Here is a 22095-nt window from a genome sequence, read left to right on the forward strand (position 1 = left end):
TTTCCATCTTTCTTTTCTTATTGGATTCGTCTTCCTTGTTAGACTCCGTCTTTCTCGTCTTACCTTGCGATTTCGTCTTTCTTCTTTTATCTTTTTATTTTCTTGCGATTTCTTTTCATTTTTATATTTCTTATTTTTCAATTTTTTATTTATGTCGTTTAATCTTTCCATTGTTTTTCTTCTTTTCCTCTTCGTTTTTTTTCACTTCGATTTCTTTCTATCGTCTTTCATTTTTTACGTGTTTGCATTTGGATAACAAAATAGCAAAATATAAAAGATTGTGTATAAAGAATCTTGAAAAAAATCATTTAAATTGAAGTAGCAAATAAACAATTATGTAAAAAAAATAAAAGATTGCGTATAAATAATCTTGAAAAAAAATTATTTGGATTGGAGTAGCCAAATGTAAACGATCCAAGAAATCTAAACGATCGTGTAAAAATTGACGATCAAACAATTGCAAATATATTAGGCGCTCGTTATTGACGATGTGGTTGACGGGGTATTTTTTGTATTTTAGGCCTCTGAGCTTTTTTCGTTTTTTGAATTATTGTATATAGTATAGTGTAAATATTTTGTCGCTTTTTTATATTTTTGAAAAGACCCAAATATTTTATTATATTTACAAATACTTTCATAAGTTTTGTCTTTTAAAATAATTTATATTTTAATTTTAATTTTGAAATCGATATATTTTTATAGGTTAAAAGTCACTTTTGGTCCTTAAGTTCAGATTTGTGATGAACTAGCCCATAAACCGTAAAAGAAATACACCTAAATTAGTATCAACCAGAAACGAAATTGTTACTTCTGTGAAATTTTATGAACTAAAAGTGATTTTTAACCTTTTAGATTTCAAACATATACCTATACGGTTTTTTATTCTTTGGAACTTTCTTCTTGTGTCGTGTGTATCGATTGGTTTTTGTCATTGTTCACTTTTTTTTTTAACTTTTACTTTGTATCTCGACGTTCTTAATTAGCAACCTAATATCTTTACAAAACAATAACGATTAGAAATACAGAGAATAACACTAATGTAATATGTAGTATTTTGTTCATAATCTTTACTTAGGTATACTATCTATATACTCCTTTTTCTTTTTTTATGATTCGATATCCTAATTTGAACATAACTCAATCAATAAAACATCAATTATAATCTCAAATATCAAAAGTTTAATCTTCTGCTCGTGCGATTGTTGACGTGAAACAAAATGGAATATTGTTGATAAAATGGACACGTATGATGCAAAATATATTTTATTAATTTAATAGCTGCTATATTTTTTTTCTTAATATTACAAGTTTATGAATTACACTAAATAATTACATAAAGAATATGCTTCAAATTAAGTATATGGTGGATAAAGTTAATATGCCTAACAAAGTAAACAAACAAAAATAAGTTTTATTTGTTTCTCATTCTCATAACACATAGATGGTTATATAGTCAACCCACTCTCTCAATATTAAAATTAGCATCAAATAATTCAAAACTCGTTGTTGGAGGAACGTCTATCAATCTCAAAAGTATTAATTTTCTATTATTTTAAACTTATTTTATTTATTTATTTTTCTTTTAATTAGTCCAATGTCACTTTGAGGTCTAATAATGTTGGAATACCACTTTCTTTTTTAAAAAATAATGATTTAATTTTCAATACTTTCTATTACAAAATAGAGATATTTTCAATCGGTCGGTTTTGATAGACTATTAATTGTGTTTATACGTATCATGTTCGGTAGAATATATTCAAAATTTATGATAAAATAACCTTTCAAAATATATATTATTTTGATAATTTATAAGGTGAGTTTCATTCTATTTTAGTTAATTTATATTTATTTGTAGTTTCTTTCCTTTCGATAAGTTTTAAATTTAGTCATTGAAAATTATAATATTAGTAATAATTGTAATTTTGTAAAAAAAAAAAAAACACAATGCAATGGATGGTAATATAAAATGATTTTTAAAATATCAGTTTAATCTCAATATTTTTAATATTTCTTAAATTTATTCATTCCTTAGATTTAATTGAATAATAATAATTTCAAACAAAAAAAGAACATTTTTTCATATTTTCGCAATTATATATACAAAAAGTTAGAATAGATTAATTTCTTCCTAACAATTATACAACAAACCAACTCCATGAACTAATTGAAACAAAGAGGAAAAAAATTTGGCCGTTAGATTGGGTCTTAGGAGAGTTTATGCTCTTTTAAAATAGTAAAAGTAAAAATTCTCTTGTTTTAACGACGCAACTCCGTGAACTAATCTTACCAACTAATTTTCTTTTAATGTGTTTACTTAAATGCGTGTATGAAACTATTTAAGGGGTTGAGTATCTCTCAATTGAATGTATTTTCATATACTATATATATAAAAAGAAAAGAAATTATTGAAAATGAAGTTATAAATTCAATTATCTTTAAACAAAATTTAAACATGTATTAGGTAGATTATTATAATTGATATAATATTACACAATAAATACAAGAAGTTTTAACTAAATCATGTTTATAAATAGAAATTAACCATAATTTAAGTTCTAGGAAAATGACGAAAATATTTATAAAATATAATAAAACTTCCAAATTCTATTTGGAATACATAATTTTGATATATTTTAATTTATTTATTATAATTTAAAATGCTCCTAAATTCTTAGTTACAAGAAATATAATATAAATCACGTTTTAACAAAACATCAAATACGTTTTAAATAATTGTTTTAACTAAAATTCAATTTAAACCCGAAATAAAAAGAACATAATTGCTTTAAAAATGCATTGGGAACAAATATTTACGATATATAACAAAAATTATGATTTTAACAACGATTTTATTGATAGACACGGATAAATTATAGACATCGATAAAAAATTTATATGTGTCTATATTATCGATAGAATATAATTTTTTTTATATTTTGTAAATAATTTTTAATAATTTGGTTATTTATAATAAATTTGCTAAAATATAAAACCTTAAAACCATGATTTTCAAAATAGATTCATAAAATTTTGTTTATTAGAAAATAATAATCTAATCTTAAATTGATAATACAGACATTTTAATTGAAGTATGAATGTTATATTATATGTATATATGTAATTCTCGCAACCGAACGGTCCCTAAAGAAGAAGTCAGCAAGTTGAAAACGGCAATATTGGAAGGTCTACCCGCGCAAAAACACAACAATACATCAACGAAAGAGAGAAAATTTTAGCATCGTCAAAACGAAAATGGAGAGAGGGAGGAGGATGGAGCTTACTCTCCTACTTTCATGGAACATTCCTAATCCTCTTCATCTTCCATGGAGGAAGATCAACCACCAAACTAATTACCCACCATCCAATTTTCTCCTTATTTCTACAATCATCATTCTCCCTTTTTCTCTTTCTCTCTCTTTTGATCTCATTCTCCTTCCCAACACGTTCTTGACCCCGTTAATCTTCAAAGAAATTTCATCATGGCTTCAATCATATGACCTTTTCGACTTTCTTTCTTTATTATTCCATTTCCGTTTTCAATCGCTTTTATAAGAAGGCACATGGACATCGTCTTTTTTTTCTTTCTTGGGGGGTTTCCTGAAAAATTCTCGCGTTCTACTGCCCATTTCCCGGTTTTTTGGCTCCAAAAACAGGTACCCATCTGTGGGTTTTCTTGTTTTGTATTTGATGATTATAGAATAGATGACAGTACATGTTTACTCGGTTATGGCTGGATTATGGGCTAAGTATTGCAGACATGGTGTTTGATAAAACTCAGGATGATTCTGGGGCTTTTTCTTTATTTTGGTGGCTACAGCATCCCTGTTTTTCTATAAGAGATCATAGGTTCAAATCCCGGCCTCTATATGTCATGTCTTGTTTAAGAAAGTGGAGTTTATTGAAGAATTTTGATGTGTTTCTTTAAAGAGATGATGCAGTGTTGCTGGATCACCTTTTTTTCTTTTCCATATTCTGTCATCTGCAAACATGTCACGTCTACATTTAATTTGTGGGGTTGGTGGTAGGATGATGTAGAATTAGAATCGCAATTCATTCGGTTTAAGTTTATGGTTGAGCTCAAATATATGCAATGTATAGTGTTTTTTCTGGTATTATGTTAATGGTTTCTTTATGGTCTTTTATTTCTTTCATGGTTCTTTATTCTTTCCTTTCTGTTCATTAGTAGAAGACACAAGAATTTTTCACTGCACCATCGTAATATTTCTTTTCCTGCTACAGGAGCATATTATTCTTGTAAGTTAGTGGCTAAGCTATATTCTTGATGCCACTCCCTAGCAGTTTTCAACCATGAATTCAACATCAGAGCAGAACAACAGAGATTATGCTGGACTCAGCATCTCAAACTTAGCTGTTAATGGAAGACCCTCTGTAGAAAGGAACGGTGAGGCTTTTTTTTTTTGTCAACAGACTGCATTTGCATTTTGATCAAAAACCAAAACAAACTTTCAATTCTTTTACAACATTCTCCTGCAGCTAAGCAGATAATGATTTTAGCTGAGTGGTTGAGGAGTATTTTCCCTGGTCTAAATTTGCCAATCAATGCTTCCGATGAGGATCTCAAAGCATGCTTGTTGGATGCGAATGTGTTGTCCCAAATTCTGAACAAGCTAAAAAAACATGGTTCTGCAAAGGAGGTATTATTCAACTAGTTCTGTCTTTGTTCCACAACTTTTGTTTTTTTTCAAGTCTTTTTGTCATATCATACCGTTCACTGTTATGAGTATCAGTTTTCTGACGCTAGGGAGGTTATGTTATCCCCAATTTGGCTTCACGGGCGGAGAAGATCACGAGGTTCCTTGTCGCTATATCCAGCATGGGGATACTAAAATTAGACGCTGCCGACATTGAAGATGTAATGTTCCCAGATTTAGAAAGTTCTCTCATAATTTGTTTTCACAGAATAGCTATACTATTGAATCATTGATATGCTTGTCCTTTGAGTTCATCATAGACTTCTATTGCACATGCTTTTAAATATGTGTTTATGTGTAAATGCAATTAGGACGTGAACTAAAATAATTAAATAGTTCTCTATTTCATATGTATGTTTCTCTTCTTTCTTGTTCTCACTCCCATTCTTTGGTATTGTTAAATTTCAGGGATCTATGGATTCTGTTTACACCTGTTTATGGTCAATTAGAGCACGGTTTATGTCAAATGACGTGGGAGATAAACCTTTGGGATGTAACTCACCTGCTAAGTCAGAAAACTTTCGTTTTGACACATCCTTACATGAACCTTTTTCTCCTGTGATGGGAGAAGAAAGGAGGAAAGTCTTATTTGAGTCGAAATTTCTTCGTACCCTGAGTAGTCCAATTATGTCAGGTTTGACTTTTGCAAATATCAACTGTATAACTGTAGAAGAATTATGTTGGCCTCCTAACAAAGAATTCAGCTGAAAATGGATTTTACTTGTTTATCATTTTGAAACCTTGAAAATTCAACAGAAAGCTAGGAATTTAATTTGATGTAAAAAATGAAGAAAGATCTATTAAAATATAACCAGAAGACAGATGTCATGTTCGACTTAGTTCGACCACTAGTTACTAATTTTGGTCTAGTACAGGCATTTAGGTCTTATAGACAATTTTTTTTACAACAGAATCATTAGTAGGATCAAATCACCAAGTTGGTCATAAGTTTCACGAAGTGTTTCAACTAAAGCAAGGTCGTTATGCTGATCTTCCGGCTGCAAAAATTTCAGAAATGATGAAATCAAATAGTCTCGACGTAAGTTCTTCTGATCCCCCACCTCCTATCCCCTTATTTTGTGTGTAATAAGCTTCATCTATTCAGAATTGTGTATAGTCTTTCTGTGACATATATTGTTTATTTAACTTTGATCTTCAGCATCTCTTATTGCAGAATGCTCCAACACAATCACTTTTGAGTGTGGTGAACGGAATTCTTGATGAAAGTCTGGAGAAAAAGAATGGTGAAATTCCTCATGTATGGCCATGTAAATGCTCTATAGTGTTGCATCAAAAGAACTTAGCCGTTTGCATATTTGTTGGTCATACTTTTTTCTTAAATATTCACTCCCTGACATTACTTGCTGTTTTGGTAGCGTGTGGCATGCCTGTTGAGAAAAGTAGTTCAAGAAATTGAGCGGCGTATTTCTACTCAAGCAGATCATCTTCGAACTGTATGTCCCAAGTTCTTTTTGCCCGATTGTTTTCCCTTTGAATTATGTTTTTGAATTCTATGTCATGATTTTCTTTATCCAGCAAAACAATCTTTTCAAGGCTCGTGAAGAGAAATTCCAGTCTCGAATAAGAGTGCTGGAGGCACTTGCATCAAACATTAATGAAGAAAATCAGGTATTATTTTAGAATAGGACGTTCGATTAAAATCTTTTAGTTGGTACTGTCGTGACTTTAACATTGTCTCCTGTTGTTTCATTGTTCTTCAGTCTGTTCTTAGCCAGCTTCAACAAACAAAGGTTTGCCTCTTGACCATAATGAAAGCATACATATGCTTATTCGCATCTGGCTTTTGCTGCCAAGCATTTCATCAAATCCTACTTAAGCAACAAACCAGATTCTTTTACGAGCGTTTTGTACTTGTATGAACACTCACCAGCAGGAGGCTTTTGAAATTGCAGCAAGCAGAGAAGACTAAAGCGGAAGAAAAGAAGAATTCTCTAAATGAAGACGTGAGCAGGTTGATTAAAGAAAGAGATGAATGCAAAGCAGAGATTGTACTCTTGAAGCAAGAATTGGAAACCGCTAAGAAGACATACGAATTGCGTTGCTTGCAAGTGGAAATGGAAAAAGGTGAGGATGTGAGTAGGTTGATGAAAGAAAGAGACGAGAGCAAAGTAGAGATTACAATGTTGAAGCAAGAGTTAGAAATAGCTAAGAAAACATATGAATTACGTTGTTTGCAATTAAAAACTGAAATAGGCGAGGATGCGGCTAGATTGATTAAAGAAAGAGATGAAAGTAGAGAAAAGATCACAATGTTGAAACAAGAGTTGGAAACAACTAAAGAGATGTATGAATTGCGTTGCTTGCAAGTAAAGACAGAAAAGGGGGAGGATGTGAGCAGGTTGATTGAAGAAAGAGATGAAAACAAAGCCGAGATCACAATGTTGAAGCAAGAGCTGGAAACAGCTAAGAAGACGTATGAATTGCGTTGCTTGCAAGTGGACGCAGAAAAAGGGGAGGATATGAGTAGGTTGATTAAAGACAGAGATGAGAGCAAAGCTGAGATCACAATGTTAAAGCAAGAGTTGGAAGCAGCTAAGAAGACATATGAATCGCGTTGCTTGCAAGTGGAAACAAAAAAAGGTGAGGATGTGACTAGGTTAATTGAAGATAGAGATGAAAGTAGATCGGAGATTATATCCTTAAGGCAAGAGTTGGAAAAAGCTAAGAAGACATATGAATTGCGTTGCTTGCAATTAGAAACAGAAAATGATGAGGCTATGACTAGGTTGATTAAAGAACGGGATGAAAGCAAAGTTAAGATCATAACATTGAAGCAAGAGTTAGAAGAAGCTAGGAATGCATATGAATTGCGATGCTTGCAATTTGAAAAGGAAAAAGATGAAGATGTGACTAAGCTGATTAAGGAAAGAGATGAAAGTAAAACAGAGATTGCGGTGCTGAAGCATGAGTTGGAAACAACTACAAAGACATATGAATTACGCCGCTTGGAAGTGGAAACAGAAACAAAATCTGCTCAATTAATGCTTGAGGAAAGAATAAAAGAACTTGAGAACCTCTTGGAAGATTCAAGTAATGAAGTAAAAGAACTTACAACAAGTTTTGAATCAAAGCAAAAAAAATGGAATGAAAAGGCAAACAGCTACAAGCGTATGATAGAATTTCAATACAATCTATTACAGGTGTGATTAGAATAGGATTTTCATGTTTTAGTTATCTTAAGAGATACTATGACTAATAGAATTATTTTGTGAACTATTTAGGGTGTTAAATGCACCTCAGAGTCTGTTAAAGAAGAGGTTCTGAGAGTGAAGATGGACTATTCAAACGAAGTCAACCAATTAGGTAGTGATGACTGTGAGAAAGTTTTAGCACCATATAATGTTTAAAATAATGAGCTCTTACGATGAAGTTGTTCTTTTTCCAGGACTCAAACTCAAATCATTAGCACATGCAGCTGGAAACTATCATGTGTTGCTTGCTGAAAATAGAAAATTGTTTAATGAGATACAAGATTTAAAAGGTGAAATTCTTGTATTGAATTCCACTGTGTTCACTGTTGATCACCATTTTTATGTTTTCTTGTATCACTTAATATTTTCCCTTCCACCAGGAAACATCAGAGTGTATTGTCGAATAAGGCCATTTTTGACTGGGCAGAAAGACAAACGGATGACCATAGAATACATTGGTGAAAATGGAGAAGTGGTCATAGCAAACCCCACCAAGCCTGGGAAAGAAGGTCATAAGTTATTTAAGTTTAACAAGGTGTACAGCCCAGCTTCAACTCAAGGTCTCTTTTTTTTCATTTTATCATGCAATCTTGTATTCGTATATGTAGAATGTCTTTGTAGCTTTTGGAGTGACAGAGGTATCATTGCACCTATCAATTGTTGTGTTGTCTTTATTAAATGCAGGGGAGGTCTTTTCTGATATCCAACCTCTGGTACGATCTGTACTTGATGGATATAATGTATGCATATTTGCCTATGGCCAAACTGGTTCTGGAAAGACATATACGATGGTATGTTTCCCTTACTTTGTTTCAATAATACAGCAAGTTCTTTTGAGCTCCCACTGATGAGATCTGTCACATTGTTTCCTTTAAGACTGGTCCTAATGGTGCTACTAAGGAGAACTGGGGAGTTAATTATCGAGCACTCAATGACCTTTTCGAAATCTCTCAAAATAGAAGTGGTGCCATTTCCTATGAAGTTGGTGCGCAAATGGTTGAAGTTTATAATGAACAAGTGAGGGATCTACTTTCAAGCAACGCCTCCCAGAAGAAATATCCTTTTTAACTATGCAGTATAATGTTAACACCAAATACAAGTCACTTTTCTTTTAAGTACTTGACTCGAACCACTGATTTTTTGTGATACATGACACATTCTTAAGATTGTTGGTTTATTACTTGATTCCAAATAAGGATTGTTATTTCAACATTTTTTTTGCTCCTGTTTATCTTAACTCTCACACACTAGGGATTTTGACTCATTCTCAACCGTTTGGACTTGCGGTACCTGATGCTACCTTGCTTCCAGTGAATTCAACCTCAGATGTTATAAACCTAATGGACATTGGACTGAAGAACAGAGCAGTTGGCGCCACTGCAATGAACGAAAGAAGTAGTCGGTCACATAGGTTAGCATACTTTAGTACACTCAAATTTTTTTCTCTATGTTATTCCTTTCTTATCTTTCATGCAAACCTACAGTATTGTGACTATACACGTTCGTGGGGCGGATTTGAAGGGTGGTTCCTCATTGCATGGTAATCTTCATTTGGTAGATCTTGCTGGAAGTGAGCGGGTTGACCGTTCTGAAGTTACAGGAGATAGACTCAAGGAAGCACAACATATAAACAAATCATTGTCCGCACTTGGAGATGTCATTTTTGCTCTAGCACAGAAGAGCTCTCATGTTCCATATAGAAATAGCAAGCTCACTCAAGTCCTCCAAAGCTCTCTTGGTATTATTTATGGATTTTCTAGCAACCCTTTGTTTCATTTGTTCACTTATATAGATATGATACACATTTTGCGGTTCCTTTGGGGACATGCGATAAAATTGGAAGGATACTCATTTTGCCTACAAAACTTCTAATTACAAATTTGGAATCTCTGTTGCAGGTGGTCAAGCAAAGACGGTTATGTTTGTACAGCTTAACCCTGATGTGAACTCATATTCTGAGTCCTTGAGCACATTAAAGTTTGCAGAGAGAGTTTCTGGAGTCGAGTTGGGAGCAGCTCGGAGCACCAAGGAAGGAAGGGATGTCAAAGAGCTAATGGACCAGGTGAGCATGTCTCATCTTGACTTGCATCGGAATCATTTATAACAAAAATCAAAACTGTGGTCTTGTTTCAGGTGGCATCTCTGAAAGACACTATCAGCAAAAGGGATGAGGAGATTGATAGGCTACAGCTACTCAAAGACCTCAAGAACAACGTGTACAACGGTATCAACACCGAGAAGCGCAGCACAGCTACTATACACAAAGATGTGAATGGCATAGTGCCAAGAGTTCAGAAGCCTTCAGGTGGGAAGAGCATAGGTGGAGCTGTGGAGAAAGATGGTTTAGATCATGACAATGCATCAGACCACAGCGATGCGCATTCGGAAGCAGACTCTCATCACTCAATGGATGATGTGAAGAACCGTAATGAAGCTATTCGACGACTAGACATAGGTCAGAATATTATTGAAGATGCTGAGACATTAGGATTTGCAGATCCAGATTACGAAGAAAGAATAATGGACGTTGATGATCTTACTATTGAAACAGAAAATGATGCAACAAGTATGAACTCAACTCGAGCCACAAAACCGGCAGAGAAGTTGGAAAAGTGAGTTGCTTTGTCTTTCAAAAGCTTAGCTTACAGTTCGTATGCCGATTGTTTCTTTTGTTCTTTTTCTTTAAACTTTAAACTATATTAAGAGTGATTCATTTCATTTTACAAAACTTCACAGAATCCTAAAGCATTCGAGAACTGGAAAAGCAAGACATTTCATTTTACAAAAATTTATTTCACAATCAGTTTGGTAGTGGTTTTATTTTCTGTTATTTCTTAAACATCTTAACTCGATGCTTTGCAGGCCCAGATCTACAACTACTATTTCTAGGACCTTGCATAAACATTCACAAACTGCATCAAGTACACTGCCTGGATCCAAGGAGCCTTCAAGGTTATCATCTGCACCAAGTATGTGAGAGTTCAACATTTCTTATATTTTCTATCAACTTTTTTGCCCTCGTTCTTTTTGTTCAGCAAATGAAAATAAGCTTCCTCTCATTTTTTGAGAAAAGGAAGGTTTCATTTTTCTTTTTCCCTTGATATAGAGAATTTATATTCCATTAGTAGTTAATCTTAATAATAGTTGTGAATAAAAGTTGTTATACGATAGAATTTTTGTCCATGTTCATGTACTTTTCTCCCTTGAACTTTTACCCTTTACATGAATACTGCATAGTTTATTTTGATATTTACCATTAACCCTTTTTAAAAGCATTTAATAAAAACCTAATGTAACACGTTATCTAGGCTATATGTTTGGTAGCTATTTTGTTTATTTCTTTTTCTTTTCTTTAAAACATTAGCTTATAAACATTACTTACGTAGTTTTTTTGCTTCACTGCCTACTTTTTTAAAATTATTTTAAAAGACAAAACTAAAACTTGAAAACTATAGAAAAAATTTTAAAGCTTACATTTCTTTTCAAATTAATGTGTTAATAAGTAAGATGTAAAGCTTTACCCAAACAGCCTCAAGGGGTGGCCCCAATGGGACGAGCTCGGTGTCTCTTGGTCATTCAACTTAGTAACTCGTAAGTCCCAAGTTCAAACTTTCAGATATACTTAATATCAAAAACCCTTTATGCTCCAAGGTTTGGGCTTTAGAGCAGCTCAAGTGCCCTTGATGAGAAAACAAGTATAATTTTAGTAAACAAAGCTGTTATCCACGTGGGTATTGGAACAAGTATCAAGTTCCCAAATAATTTTTTTCTTTCAAACGATTGACAAAGACTATAACTGAGAAGAAACAGTGTCTTATGCAAATTTAGGGACTATAGTGTTTAGGAATATTGAAATTCTGGTTTATTATCTGCCCTTAAACTTAACATCAATTAAGCTGATGCTTTGTCCACAGGTCTTAAAAAAACTGTAACGGGACTCAAGTCTGGTAGAAGATGGCAGTAATTTCAAAGGGAACTTTCCTTTCCTTTTCTTTTTCATATTTATTTACGTTTTACAGAGTTTTTTTTTTTTGCCCTTTCAATTTTCATTGAGAAAAAAATATAGGTTAGGAAAATTAATTACCATAAAGTTCTGTATATAAAAGGCCCCTATGTATAGTCCTCAAATTGGGATGACAAAAGTGTATAAATGTAAACTTTAAATAGAAAAAATGTCCTTGGTTCGGGTTCGGGTTCGTGTTCGGATTTGGATCATCGGTTGCAACTCACTTGCACCTGCATAAAGCTAGATTCAACAACTTACATCCCCTCAAGTTCAAGAACTCAACCAGCCTTCCTCTTTAAGATGGGAGGGGGTAATAGGGATATGACTGAACTTATTGGCATCCAAGGCTCTAATAGTTGAATACATGAAACATTTTAAATCTAATGCTTTTTTTCTTTCCATAATTCCAAATGCAATTTTAAAAGTTGCTATATGATCAAATTATTCATTTTAAAAATGATGTATAGTTAAATTGAAACAATGAATAGTTGTAGAATGCTTATGTACTAGAGACAGTGTTTAGAAGATTGCCTTGATGGGGCTAACCTATCTATGCTACTCTATGAAGTGTTTATGACCTAGGGTTTTGATACAAACTTTAGCAACATAAATAATTCTAACATGTGAAGACTTTATATGACTATATTGTGCATGTTTAAACCTTCGTAGAAATGAAATTTTTTGATGGATCAAAATAGGCGATTTAGATCTCGTCTTTGAAAACTATTTTTTGATTATGTAATTCAAATTTTAAAAAGAATGCTTTTTCTTTTAGGTAGATTTAGATTTAGATTTTGAATTTTAAATTTTAAAAAGAAAAATTATATTGAATATCGATATAAATGTTTAGAAATATAGTATGTTATAAACTTTAGGAAAATTATTTCAGACTAACATATTTTTTTTAAATACTTACAATTATAACAAAATATCACAATTTATTCGTGATAGACTATAATTATAGATTAGTATATTTTTCAAAAAGTTTTATAACATTTAAAATAATATTTCTGAATTATATGCTATTATAAAAAAATTAATTATACATTTTTTTAACATATAACTTGTACACAGATTAGTTAACAGAATATCAAAAACATTTTACTAAAATCTAATTTTTGGATTTACTACCAAAAACATGTAAATAAAACCCTATCTTTTATAAAATCTTTTAGTTTTCAAATTTCATATCAAACATATACTAAATGCATAGATATATGTACTACCTCCTTAACTCGAGGTTATCATTTATAGTAGGTAACAAAATTTTGAGAGACGATTAGCACGATGGAAACTACATTTGAACGTGAGTCAATTACGAATGATTAGCATGAATAGCAAGCTAAGGTGCGGAGCTAAGCAAGATTCACAATGTCATCATGTGCATACATGATAGGATTTTGTCTACAACAAAAAGATGTATTAAAGTATTCAATGATCACCAACTTATCATCCAACACACCACAACCATTGCACTCATATACTTTTTTAAATGTATATATTAAGATATGATTCATGGAAATTGAGTTTATCTAAATCCAATTACATACGTTTATAATAACCTAACAAATCAAATTTCGATGTATTACTACGAAGCTTGTATCTAAAGAGAAAAAAAAAACTTTAAAAATAATAAAAACAAAATAACAAGAGAGTAGAACAATTAAAATAAAACGAAAAGTTAGAAAGAGATACGCTTACCTTAATAACACTTTCCTTCTTTTGTTATCTTAATTCGATATATATTAACACAAGCAAAAGTTTAATTTAACTAATACTCGTACATATTAAAAATCAAAAGATTCTATATTCAAATCCTTCCACTACCCTCATTTATACCAAAAAAATCCTAGCCCGAGACGAACAAAAAACATGTACTATATTCTATAAAAATTCGAGCCTAAGCACAAACTTCAATAACTTTTCCTTGCAAACAAATAAGGCAGTTTCCTTTTAATCATATTCAAAACAATGAAGTCATTATCAAAAACCTAATTTCCCAAACCATTGGGACACGTGTCCATCCACTTCACCACTTAGTGAAGTACACGTGTCAAGTTTCACCTTCATAGCTACGTACTTCCATTTCAGTCAAATTACCACGCGTCACATTCTAATTCGTACAAAAGAATTATCTCCATGTAGTGGCCAAATGTCCAAGTCTATAAATTAACTATATTTTTTGTCGTCTTCCCAATTACTTTTTATCCTCACAAAAGAAAAATAAATAAAAATAATCATATCAATATAATTCATAATATTTTTTATTTTAAATTCCAAGCCACGTGTGCCGTGTCCATCACGTTAACGAGCTAAAACCATTCTGCACCGTACACGTGGCGCTTAGTGGTAATCTAACATCAGCCTTTGCATGGAAGGAACCTTCGTTCTGGGCCCATTGTCCTATCATTAACTGCCACGTATTTCTTTTAAATTTCGTTGTCTTTTGTGACACGTGGTGAGCTATCAATGGTCTATTGACACTACCTTAATATTATTGGTGGGCTCCACTTTATCGCAGCCGACACTAAAAAAAGAAGATTTAATTTGATATCATTATTAAGAAAAATCAAATCCGATTTAATCGAAGTACATATATATTATATTATTTTAAAGTTTGGTCCTCGTATTTTTTTAAGTTTGGATTTTTATACTAAGTTTATCGAGATATTAAATCAAGTCTTTAGTAGATAACAATGTGTCACCCTATTCGTTTTTTTTTTTTGTTAGTTTTTCTAGCTCAATTAGTATCTGTATGTTTTTTATAGACATATTTAGTGTTAAATTCTCATCGATAATAGACTCTTACAAATTTTGTTATATTTACATTTTTTTAAAATGTTGTTATATATGCTAATGTTTTGAATCTAATAATATTTTTAATTATCTCTTTTTTAATTAATATATGTTTTTAATTATGAGGTGTAACTTTAATGTCAATTATTTGTGAAATTTTAGTTTAATTAATTTAATGATTTATAGTTAGAATTAATTTTTTTTAGTTCGACAGTGAGGACTCTAGATGAGGATTTTATTGAACCATATGGACTATCGTAGCGGTTCTATCAAATTATAAGAACTAGATTATATTCTAACTTTTGCTGGCTCACGTACATCAAACTTGCAATTTAACATATCATTTAAATTTAATAGCATCAAATTAAACAATTAATCATTAATTGAGTTGGGTTGAAATTTATATATTTATTATGCTATGAAGGTTACTAAATCTACCCACTAAATTTGCCACCATACACAGAAGTTTAGATTATATTGTGAGCTTTTTAAAAAATAGTCGCAATATCAAATTTATAACGTGTCAATATTTTCATGGACATTTTTATATTTATGTAGGTTCTATAAATTGACATTTAGTTCTCATTTTAATGTAGATAGAATACAAATAATAAATTTTAAACTTTTTTAAATAAAAAATATTCATTTACCAATTTAAATATATTTTTGTTTTTTATTTTAAAAATATATATTCTTTTATAATCATTTTTACAAAATATTCAATCACCTCGAAGATTTCAAAAAATTGTCAAAAATAAAATACCCGATAAAATATTTACCAATAAATTTTGTTTTTAATCATTTTATCCTGTAAAATATAAATAATTTGTTGATTTTTTTATTTTTTGAAAAAAAGTCGTTTTTGTTTACGTAAACCAAAAGTAATTAATAATTATTTTTATTTTGAAACCCTACCATTTTCTAGAGATAAAAAGAAGTGTTGTTTTTTTTCCAAAGTTCTAAAAAGAAAATTATATATTTAGCTAAAAGAGAATTGTGCGATAAAATCGAGACATGATAACAATTTTCAAGGAGACCCTTTATCTATAACGTAATTAAAATATATCCCAAATGAAAAAGGGGAAAGGAACAAGGAAAAGGACATACTTTCAAGAATGAGTTCACATCTTGAATTATGTGGAGAGCATTTTAGGTTTGTAAGTTTGTGTATTTATATGACAAAATGTCACATCATGGTGATTGAGTTAATATTTATCGATCTCTTATAAGTTTATAAATCCATTATATATATTTTTGTTGCAATTCAACGTATAAAAAATATCACAATTTATTTACGATAAATTAACATAAATCAAAATACACTATTTATATGGTATGGATAAATACTAATAATAGTTTATCATAGTTCATAATAAATAGAACAATGATATTTTGCTATATTTATATAAATATTTTAGTTTATTTTGATATATTTAAAAATAGTCCAAAATATATCAAGATAATATAAAAATATAATCACCTCAATTTTTTAGATTAAAATATTTTTTTTAGTTCCTACAATTTAGGCCCTGATATAGTCATGATTTTTTAAAAAAGTAAGTTTATTTCCTTCTTTTTTTTTTTTTTTTTACTATAGTTTGTATACTTATCTAGTGGAGAAACTGAATTTTTAACAAATAAATAATATACATGTATCAAAGACATAATACAATACAACAAAAAATTCATTTCTAAACATTTACGAGTGGACCATATTCACTAACGGTAGTTTATCAAGTACTGAAGAAGTCTATCACTAACAAGAGTTAGTCTATTAACAATAAATTTTATATATTTACTAAATATTATTTGACAAAAATTTTAATTTTGAACTTAAAACTTTTATACGCTACACCAAAATATTATTAAATAAATTTATAATTATTATATTTAAATTATAAAATTAGTCTCTTAGTTTGATAAAATTCTCATAATTAATTTCCAAAGTAGAACTATATATATATATATGAGGATTTTATAATATTATATGAATTAAATTCTAATTTTCTTTAAATTGTATGTAAACATATACTTCAGCCCTCATTTTAGTATCTATGCCAAAAGTTAGAAAATAGAGATTACACACCAAATAAATATATTTGTGTTTTTTTTTCCTTTAAAAAGGCATCAAAACAAGTGGAGATTGTTTAGATGAACCATACAAAAAGACCCCAACCCTAATCCCTAATTTACAAGAGATTGGAAAGGGAGGAGGGAAAAGTTAATTATTAATGAACAAAAAATAGTTATAATTTTGGAAAAAATAATATATATGTCTAGCCGTTATAAATGTATTTCTTTTGAACCCTAATAGTTGTCACGGGACAAATATTTTTCTTTCTTTAGTACTTTTCTAACTAAAACACCGTTTACAAAATATAAGTGTAATAATCAAGACACTGACTAGTATTGCTCACAAGTTTATGTTTATAAATAGTACTTTGATCCTTTAACCTTTTTAGCCTTTTCAATTTTAGTTTAATATTCGATTTAGCAAATTTGTTAATAACTATTTTTAAAATTTGTAATAAAAATCGTTTTTGAAAAAAAATAATTCATAATAAACTAGCACCAATGACTAAACTTAAAATTTTATTAAAAAATCAGATTAAAATTGAAAAAACTTTAAAATACAACTGCTCACTAGAATGATATATCAACCGAATTTTATATCTAAAAATAATATTTAATATATTTTTAGGAAAAAATATTTTTTTGTTTCTTAGGTTTTGGGTTAGTTTCTTTTTAGTTCTTATGTTTTAATATTAAATTTTTAATTCTTAAGTTTTAATTTTGGTTTCAATTTAGTTCTTATGTATCAAGATGTTATAATTTTACTACTAAGATTTGAGCTTCCTATCAATTTGGTCGATTTTTAATTTCAAGTTTTCATTATTCACATATTGATTTTAGTGTTTAATAATTAAAGTAAAGCAATTATGAAGTAAAGTTTTAATTTAATTTTAAAATGATGAATAACACTAAAATTTAATTATTAATTATTAATTTAATTATTTTAAATTTATTAACATTGAAAGACGAAAAAATAAGTATTTAGTAAAAAATTAATATTAAAAATATAAATATTAAAATTTAGGGACTAAAGTGAAACAAAATTCAAACGTGAAATATCAAATTGAAACATTTTAAAATCCAAGAACTAAATTGAAATTAAACTCAAAACTTAAAAACCAAAACGTATATTAGTTTGAAATTTAAAGACTAAATAGATACTAAACTCAAAACCTAAATACTGGAACTATCATATTTTTTAAATTAAATCGTCAATTTAGTCGTTATGAAATGGAGGAAGTGAATTTAATCATTCTAATTTTATAAAATCATTATAAATAGTTTAATGAGTAAGAAATACCTATACTATATTTATAAGGACTAAATTGCAATTATATTTTTATTATAAATACTACTTAAAAATTAAAATGATTAAATTCTAATTTTTCTTTTAAATAAAAAAGAATGAAAAGACTAAATTTGTAAATAAACATAATTTTGTATTAGAAATGTGTTCCACGTACTACATTCTGTGGCTGAAAATTCTCCAATTTTCCCAAATTACAAAAGCCCCCCTTGGAAAGTTTATATTCCCAAAAAGGTCCTTTTTCTCTTTTTTTTTTTCCCTCTTTCTTCCCCAACTTCCCATTACTCTTTCAAACGCACTCTCTTAAAATTTCTTCAAATTCCGTCATGTTCAACGATCAACCACCACCATCAACTTCCGCCGCCGCCGCCGCTCCCCATGCTGAAGAAGACAACGAAGACGTTCAAATCCGCGATATCCACGCTCTGACCTCTCCACAGCCACCGCCGGTGACCGCCAATCGGAACCGCCGCGGAGAGGCTAATTGGGAAACCACGAGCCAAAGATCGGCTTCAATTGCAAGCGAAGCTAGTAGCTCAAGCGAGAATTTCACTTCCATGAGTCGAGAGTTCAATGCTTTGGTTATTGCTGGTGCGGAGATTGGCGACGGTTACCGTCATGATCGATCGATTAACGAAGCTCCGAATAACTTGAGCCGAATTGGAGAGGAAGAGGATACTACGCCGGAGGTGGAAACGAACCCGTTAGCTATTGTACCGGATGGTCATCCGTTCGATGATCTAACAACGTCGGCGATCTCGAGAGCAACGGAGAATCGCGACGGCGGTGCGGCGGCGACTAGAGAGATTTCGTTACATATGGTGAAGAAAGAGGAAGTGGAAACGAAGATTAGCGCATGGCAGAACGCGAAGATTGCGAAGATTAACAATCGGTACAAGAGGGAAGACGCTGTGATTAGTGGATGGGAAAGGGAGCAGGTTCAGAAGGCATCTTCATGGATGAAGAAGATTGAGGTACGTGATCAATACTTGAAAATAATGGCAATTTCAAATTTGTGCATGCAATCTGTTTGATGAAATGCCTAGCTAGGTAGGTTACGTTGCATCATATTTACTTGATTCATTGATTGATTTATGAATTTCCTCTGTTTCATGTTTCCATATACTACTTTTTTTTTTCTTCATGCAATTATGATCATCACTTCGAACGTAACTGTTTGTGAAAATTACTTGTTGTCCGCTTGGATTAAACAAGTGAAAGCTTTTTGAATCTTGAACACTTTTGAACAAAACTTTTCTATTTATTTCATTCTAATTTTATAACTTTTGAATATTCTGCTTTTACTCTCTTGAATCTCACTAAAAAATTAACTTCCTTTCTTTATATCATTCAATAGAAATTATCTAACTGATGATGAAGCTTCAAATATGGTTTACTTAATTTCTTCCTCAACAAACAAACAAAGGAAATACCCATTAAATAATTTTTTTAGATTTAAAAACAGGGCAATTATTAGATATCTCAAAATCAAATGCTCCACCACACAGAAATAAAATTACTAAATTTTTGGGAGAGATTGGAAGCATATAAGAATATGGATGCACCCAAATTTTTTGTTAGAAATAAATGTTTGTGAAGCATTCTAATTAAAATATTAATGTCACAACCTCAAAGAATATATATATTAATGTGACAAACTTCAACTAATTGAACTAAAGGTTTGCAATTCGCTATATGGTCCTTGACAAAATATTATAAAAACTCAATAGAATTTCTTACATTTACGAATCAAGTGTGTTTATTAACCACCGAAGGTAAACTTAAATATAGCAAAAAAAAAAAAAAAAGACTCTTAAGTGTTTGATAAATTTTGTTATATTTTATAAATAGTTTTAATATTTTACTATTTTTTAAAATGTCCCTTACTTTAAATAAAAAATTAAAGACTAATGTTATATATTTGTTCAATGACAAAATTCACACATTTATTTTTCTCAAAAGAAAATAAAAAGAAAGAAAAATTGTTGCACATTATTCTCCACGAAATTAAGTTGTTACTTGTATAGAATGTTATGGAATCAATAGAAAATTTTAACTCTAAAATAAAATTTTTCGAACCAAAAACATGAAAGCTGAGTAAAGATGGAAGTAGGTTAAATCCCTATAGTATTGAGAAAGTTAAAATTTAATCTTTGTGATTTGATAAAACCTTCGGAAATAGGAACTATTTACAAATAAGGATTAATTTTTAACTTTTAAAACTATAAAGACTAAATTCAAACTTCTTTTCTACTATGAGAACTAAATTTATAATTTAGTATAAAACATTAATATTTTCATCATTTTATTATATATATGGTGGGTGAAAAAGCAGCCCACATTATATATGTGTATGTATGTGTGAATATGGCATGAAGCACTAAGAATAGTATGAATATATATGGCAGAGGAAGTTGGAAGAGAAGAGAGCAAAAGCATTAGAAAAGATGGAGAATGAAGTAGCAAAAGCACATAGAAAAGCAGAGGAAAGAAGAGCATCAGCAGAGGCAAAGAGAGGAACAAAAGTGGCCAAAGTCATTGAAATTTCAAACTTGATGAGAGCTGTTGGAAGGCCACCAGCTAAGCGCTCTTTCTTCTAAGAACATTTCGAGAAGTTATTCTAAAACGGTTAAACTCACTTTTATCATATTCATCACAAAATCCCAATCTCAATGGGTTTGTAATTAATTAAGATGGACAAAACCCATCCAAAAAGAGTTAGAATTTTTTTGCTTGAAACAAAGGAAAGATATATTATTAATACTATCTCTCTCAGATATCAAATATCTTAGATTAAAGTTGGATTTAGTGTGAGGAAGTTGTAAGTAAGAAAATGGGCATTCAGTTTGAGTGAATGTTATTTTAAGATTTTCTTTATTGGGTTGGTTTTGCTTGTAAGTGTGTGTTTTTATGAGACCTTGTAAGGAATAATTTATGTCCTTAGTGATCTTTTTGTATAGTAAAAGATATATGGTTGGATATTACAATATCTTTTTTTTCATCCTTTAGTTTCATTTTTAATTCACATTTGAGTCATTAGATTTTGATCGGAGCAATACTCCATGTTCAAGGTTGCATCTATCTCCATGTTCTCTATTTTTCTACCCACGTAAAAGTATAAACTATCACGCGACAACTTTTAATTAGGCGTAGAAGAGATGATACAATAATTGATTACACACAAGTATTTTCTTTTTGATTAAAACTTGCATGACCGACCTATTTTATTTTTACTTAATCCTAATTTCTTATTATAGTTAGAGTAATACAATTAATGAGATAAAAAATATATATTAGTTGATTTTAAAGTAAATGAATGTGGTAAATAAATAAATATGTATATATATATATATATGTTTGTTTGTTTGTTTATTTATTTATTTATATTAGTTGATCATAGGTAAAGAAATTGAAAATATTAAAACTATATAATCAAATTGAAAATATATCTAAATCATACGAACCAATTTTATAATTTAACCAGACATTAAACTTAACAAAATATGATAGTATTTTTCCTTTGAATTAAATGGTTCAAATGTTTAGTGGTGTTTATTGAATATATATGTTCTTCAAAAAACTTGGTTATTGTACTCTAAAAGTTTCTGATGTGTTATGTCCTACTTTGTAGTCTAACATTATACCACTAAAAACTTGTCTTAAAGCATCCGCATATAAATTAAAAAAAGAAACTATTGAAAACAATAAAGTGGTGAAAAATGTTCACAAAATATAACGAATATTAAGAATTTATCAATGTCTATCATTGTTTTAATTCGTTTTGTTGTATTTAAAAATGAACCAATTAAAAGATATTGTTCACTTAAAATTTTTATTTTTTTTAAATACAGTCCACATAATTACTAAACTGATAAAATTTTGTGAGTTCAATAATCTAAAAATTTAAGATTAAATTATAAATTTAGTTTCTCAATCAGTCAACTTCAATTATGTATAATAAGTTCTAGATTCTTGAACTTTTAAAAATGT

At 30.1% G+C, this 22095-nt stretch overlaps 2 protein-coding genes across 6 annotated transcripts; both read left to right on the top strand.

Annotated features, from left to right (window-relative positions):
- The first annotated feature begins 3172 nt into the window (after positions 1–3172).
- LOC103487162 (kinesin-like protein KIN-14P) lies at positions 3173–12120 on the top strand. Of its 5 annotated transcripts, XM_051083994.1 has the most exons (23): positions 3173–3653; positions 4240–4402; positions 4495–4655; positions 4763–4873; positions 5121–5346; positions 5624–5751; positions 5872–5970; positions 6089–6166; positions 6249–6341; positions 6434–6463; positions 6626–7873; positions 7955–8036; positions 8119–8214; positions 8305–8484; positions 8609–8715; positions 8801–8979; positions 9171–9335; positions 9409–9662; positions 9823–9986; positions 10058–10379; positions 10476–10536; positions 10787–10893; positions 11839–12120. In XM_051083994.1, the coding sequence occupies exons 2-23, from the start codon at positions 4309–4311 to the stop codon at positions 11886–11888; spliced, it is 4035 nt and encodes a 1344-aa protein (XP_050939951.1). In that variant the 5' UTR covers positions 3173–3653; positions 4240–4308; the 3' UTR covers positions 11889–12120. The 5 variants fall into 5 exon arrangements, with proteins under 5 accessions (XP_050939951.1, XP_050939949.1, XP_016899764.2 ...); XM_051083992.1 differs by having other exon boundaries at positions 3174–3653; positions 10058–10536; XM_017044275.2 differs by having other exon boundaries at positions 3174–3653; positions 5887–5970; positions 10058–10536.
- A 6256-nt stretch (positions 12121–18376) lies between these two features.
- Positions 18377–21106, top strand: LOC103486850 (remorin 4.1). Its single transcript, XM_008444972.3, has 2 exons — positions 18377–19079; positions 20514–21106. Exons 1-2 carry the CDS (start codon positions 18432–18434, stop codon positions 20703–20705), a joined length of 840 nt encoding a protein of 279 aa, XP_008443194.2. The 5' UTR covers positions 18377–18431; the 3' UTR covers positions 20706–21106.
- Positions 21107–22095: the final 989 nt, after the last annotated feature.

Source organism: Cucumis melo, chromosome 4 (genome assembly GCF_025177605.1).
Source record: "Cucumis melo cultivar AY chromosome 4, USDA_Cmelo_AY_1.0, whole genome shotgun sequence".
NCBI classification, from domain to species: domain Eukaryota; kingdom Viridiplantae; phylum Streptophyta; class Magnoliopsida; order Cucurbitales; family Cucurbitaceae; genus Cucumis; species Cucumis melo.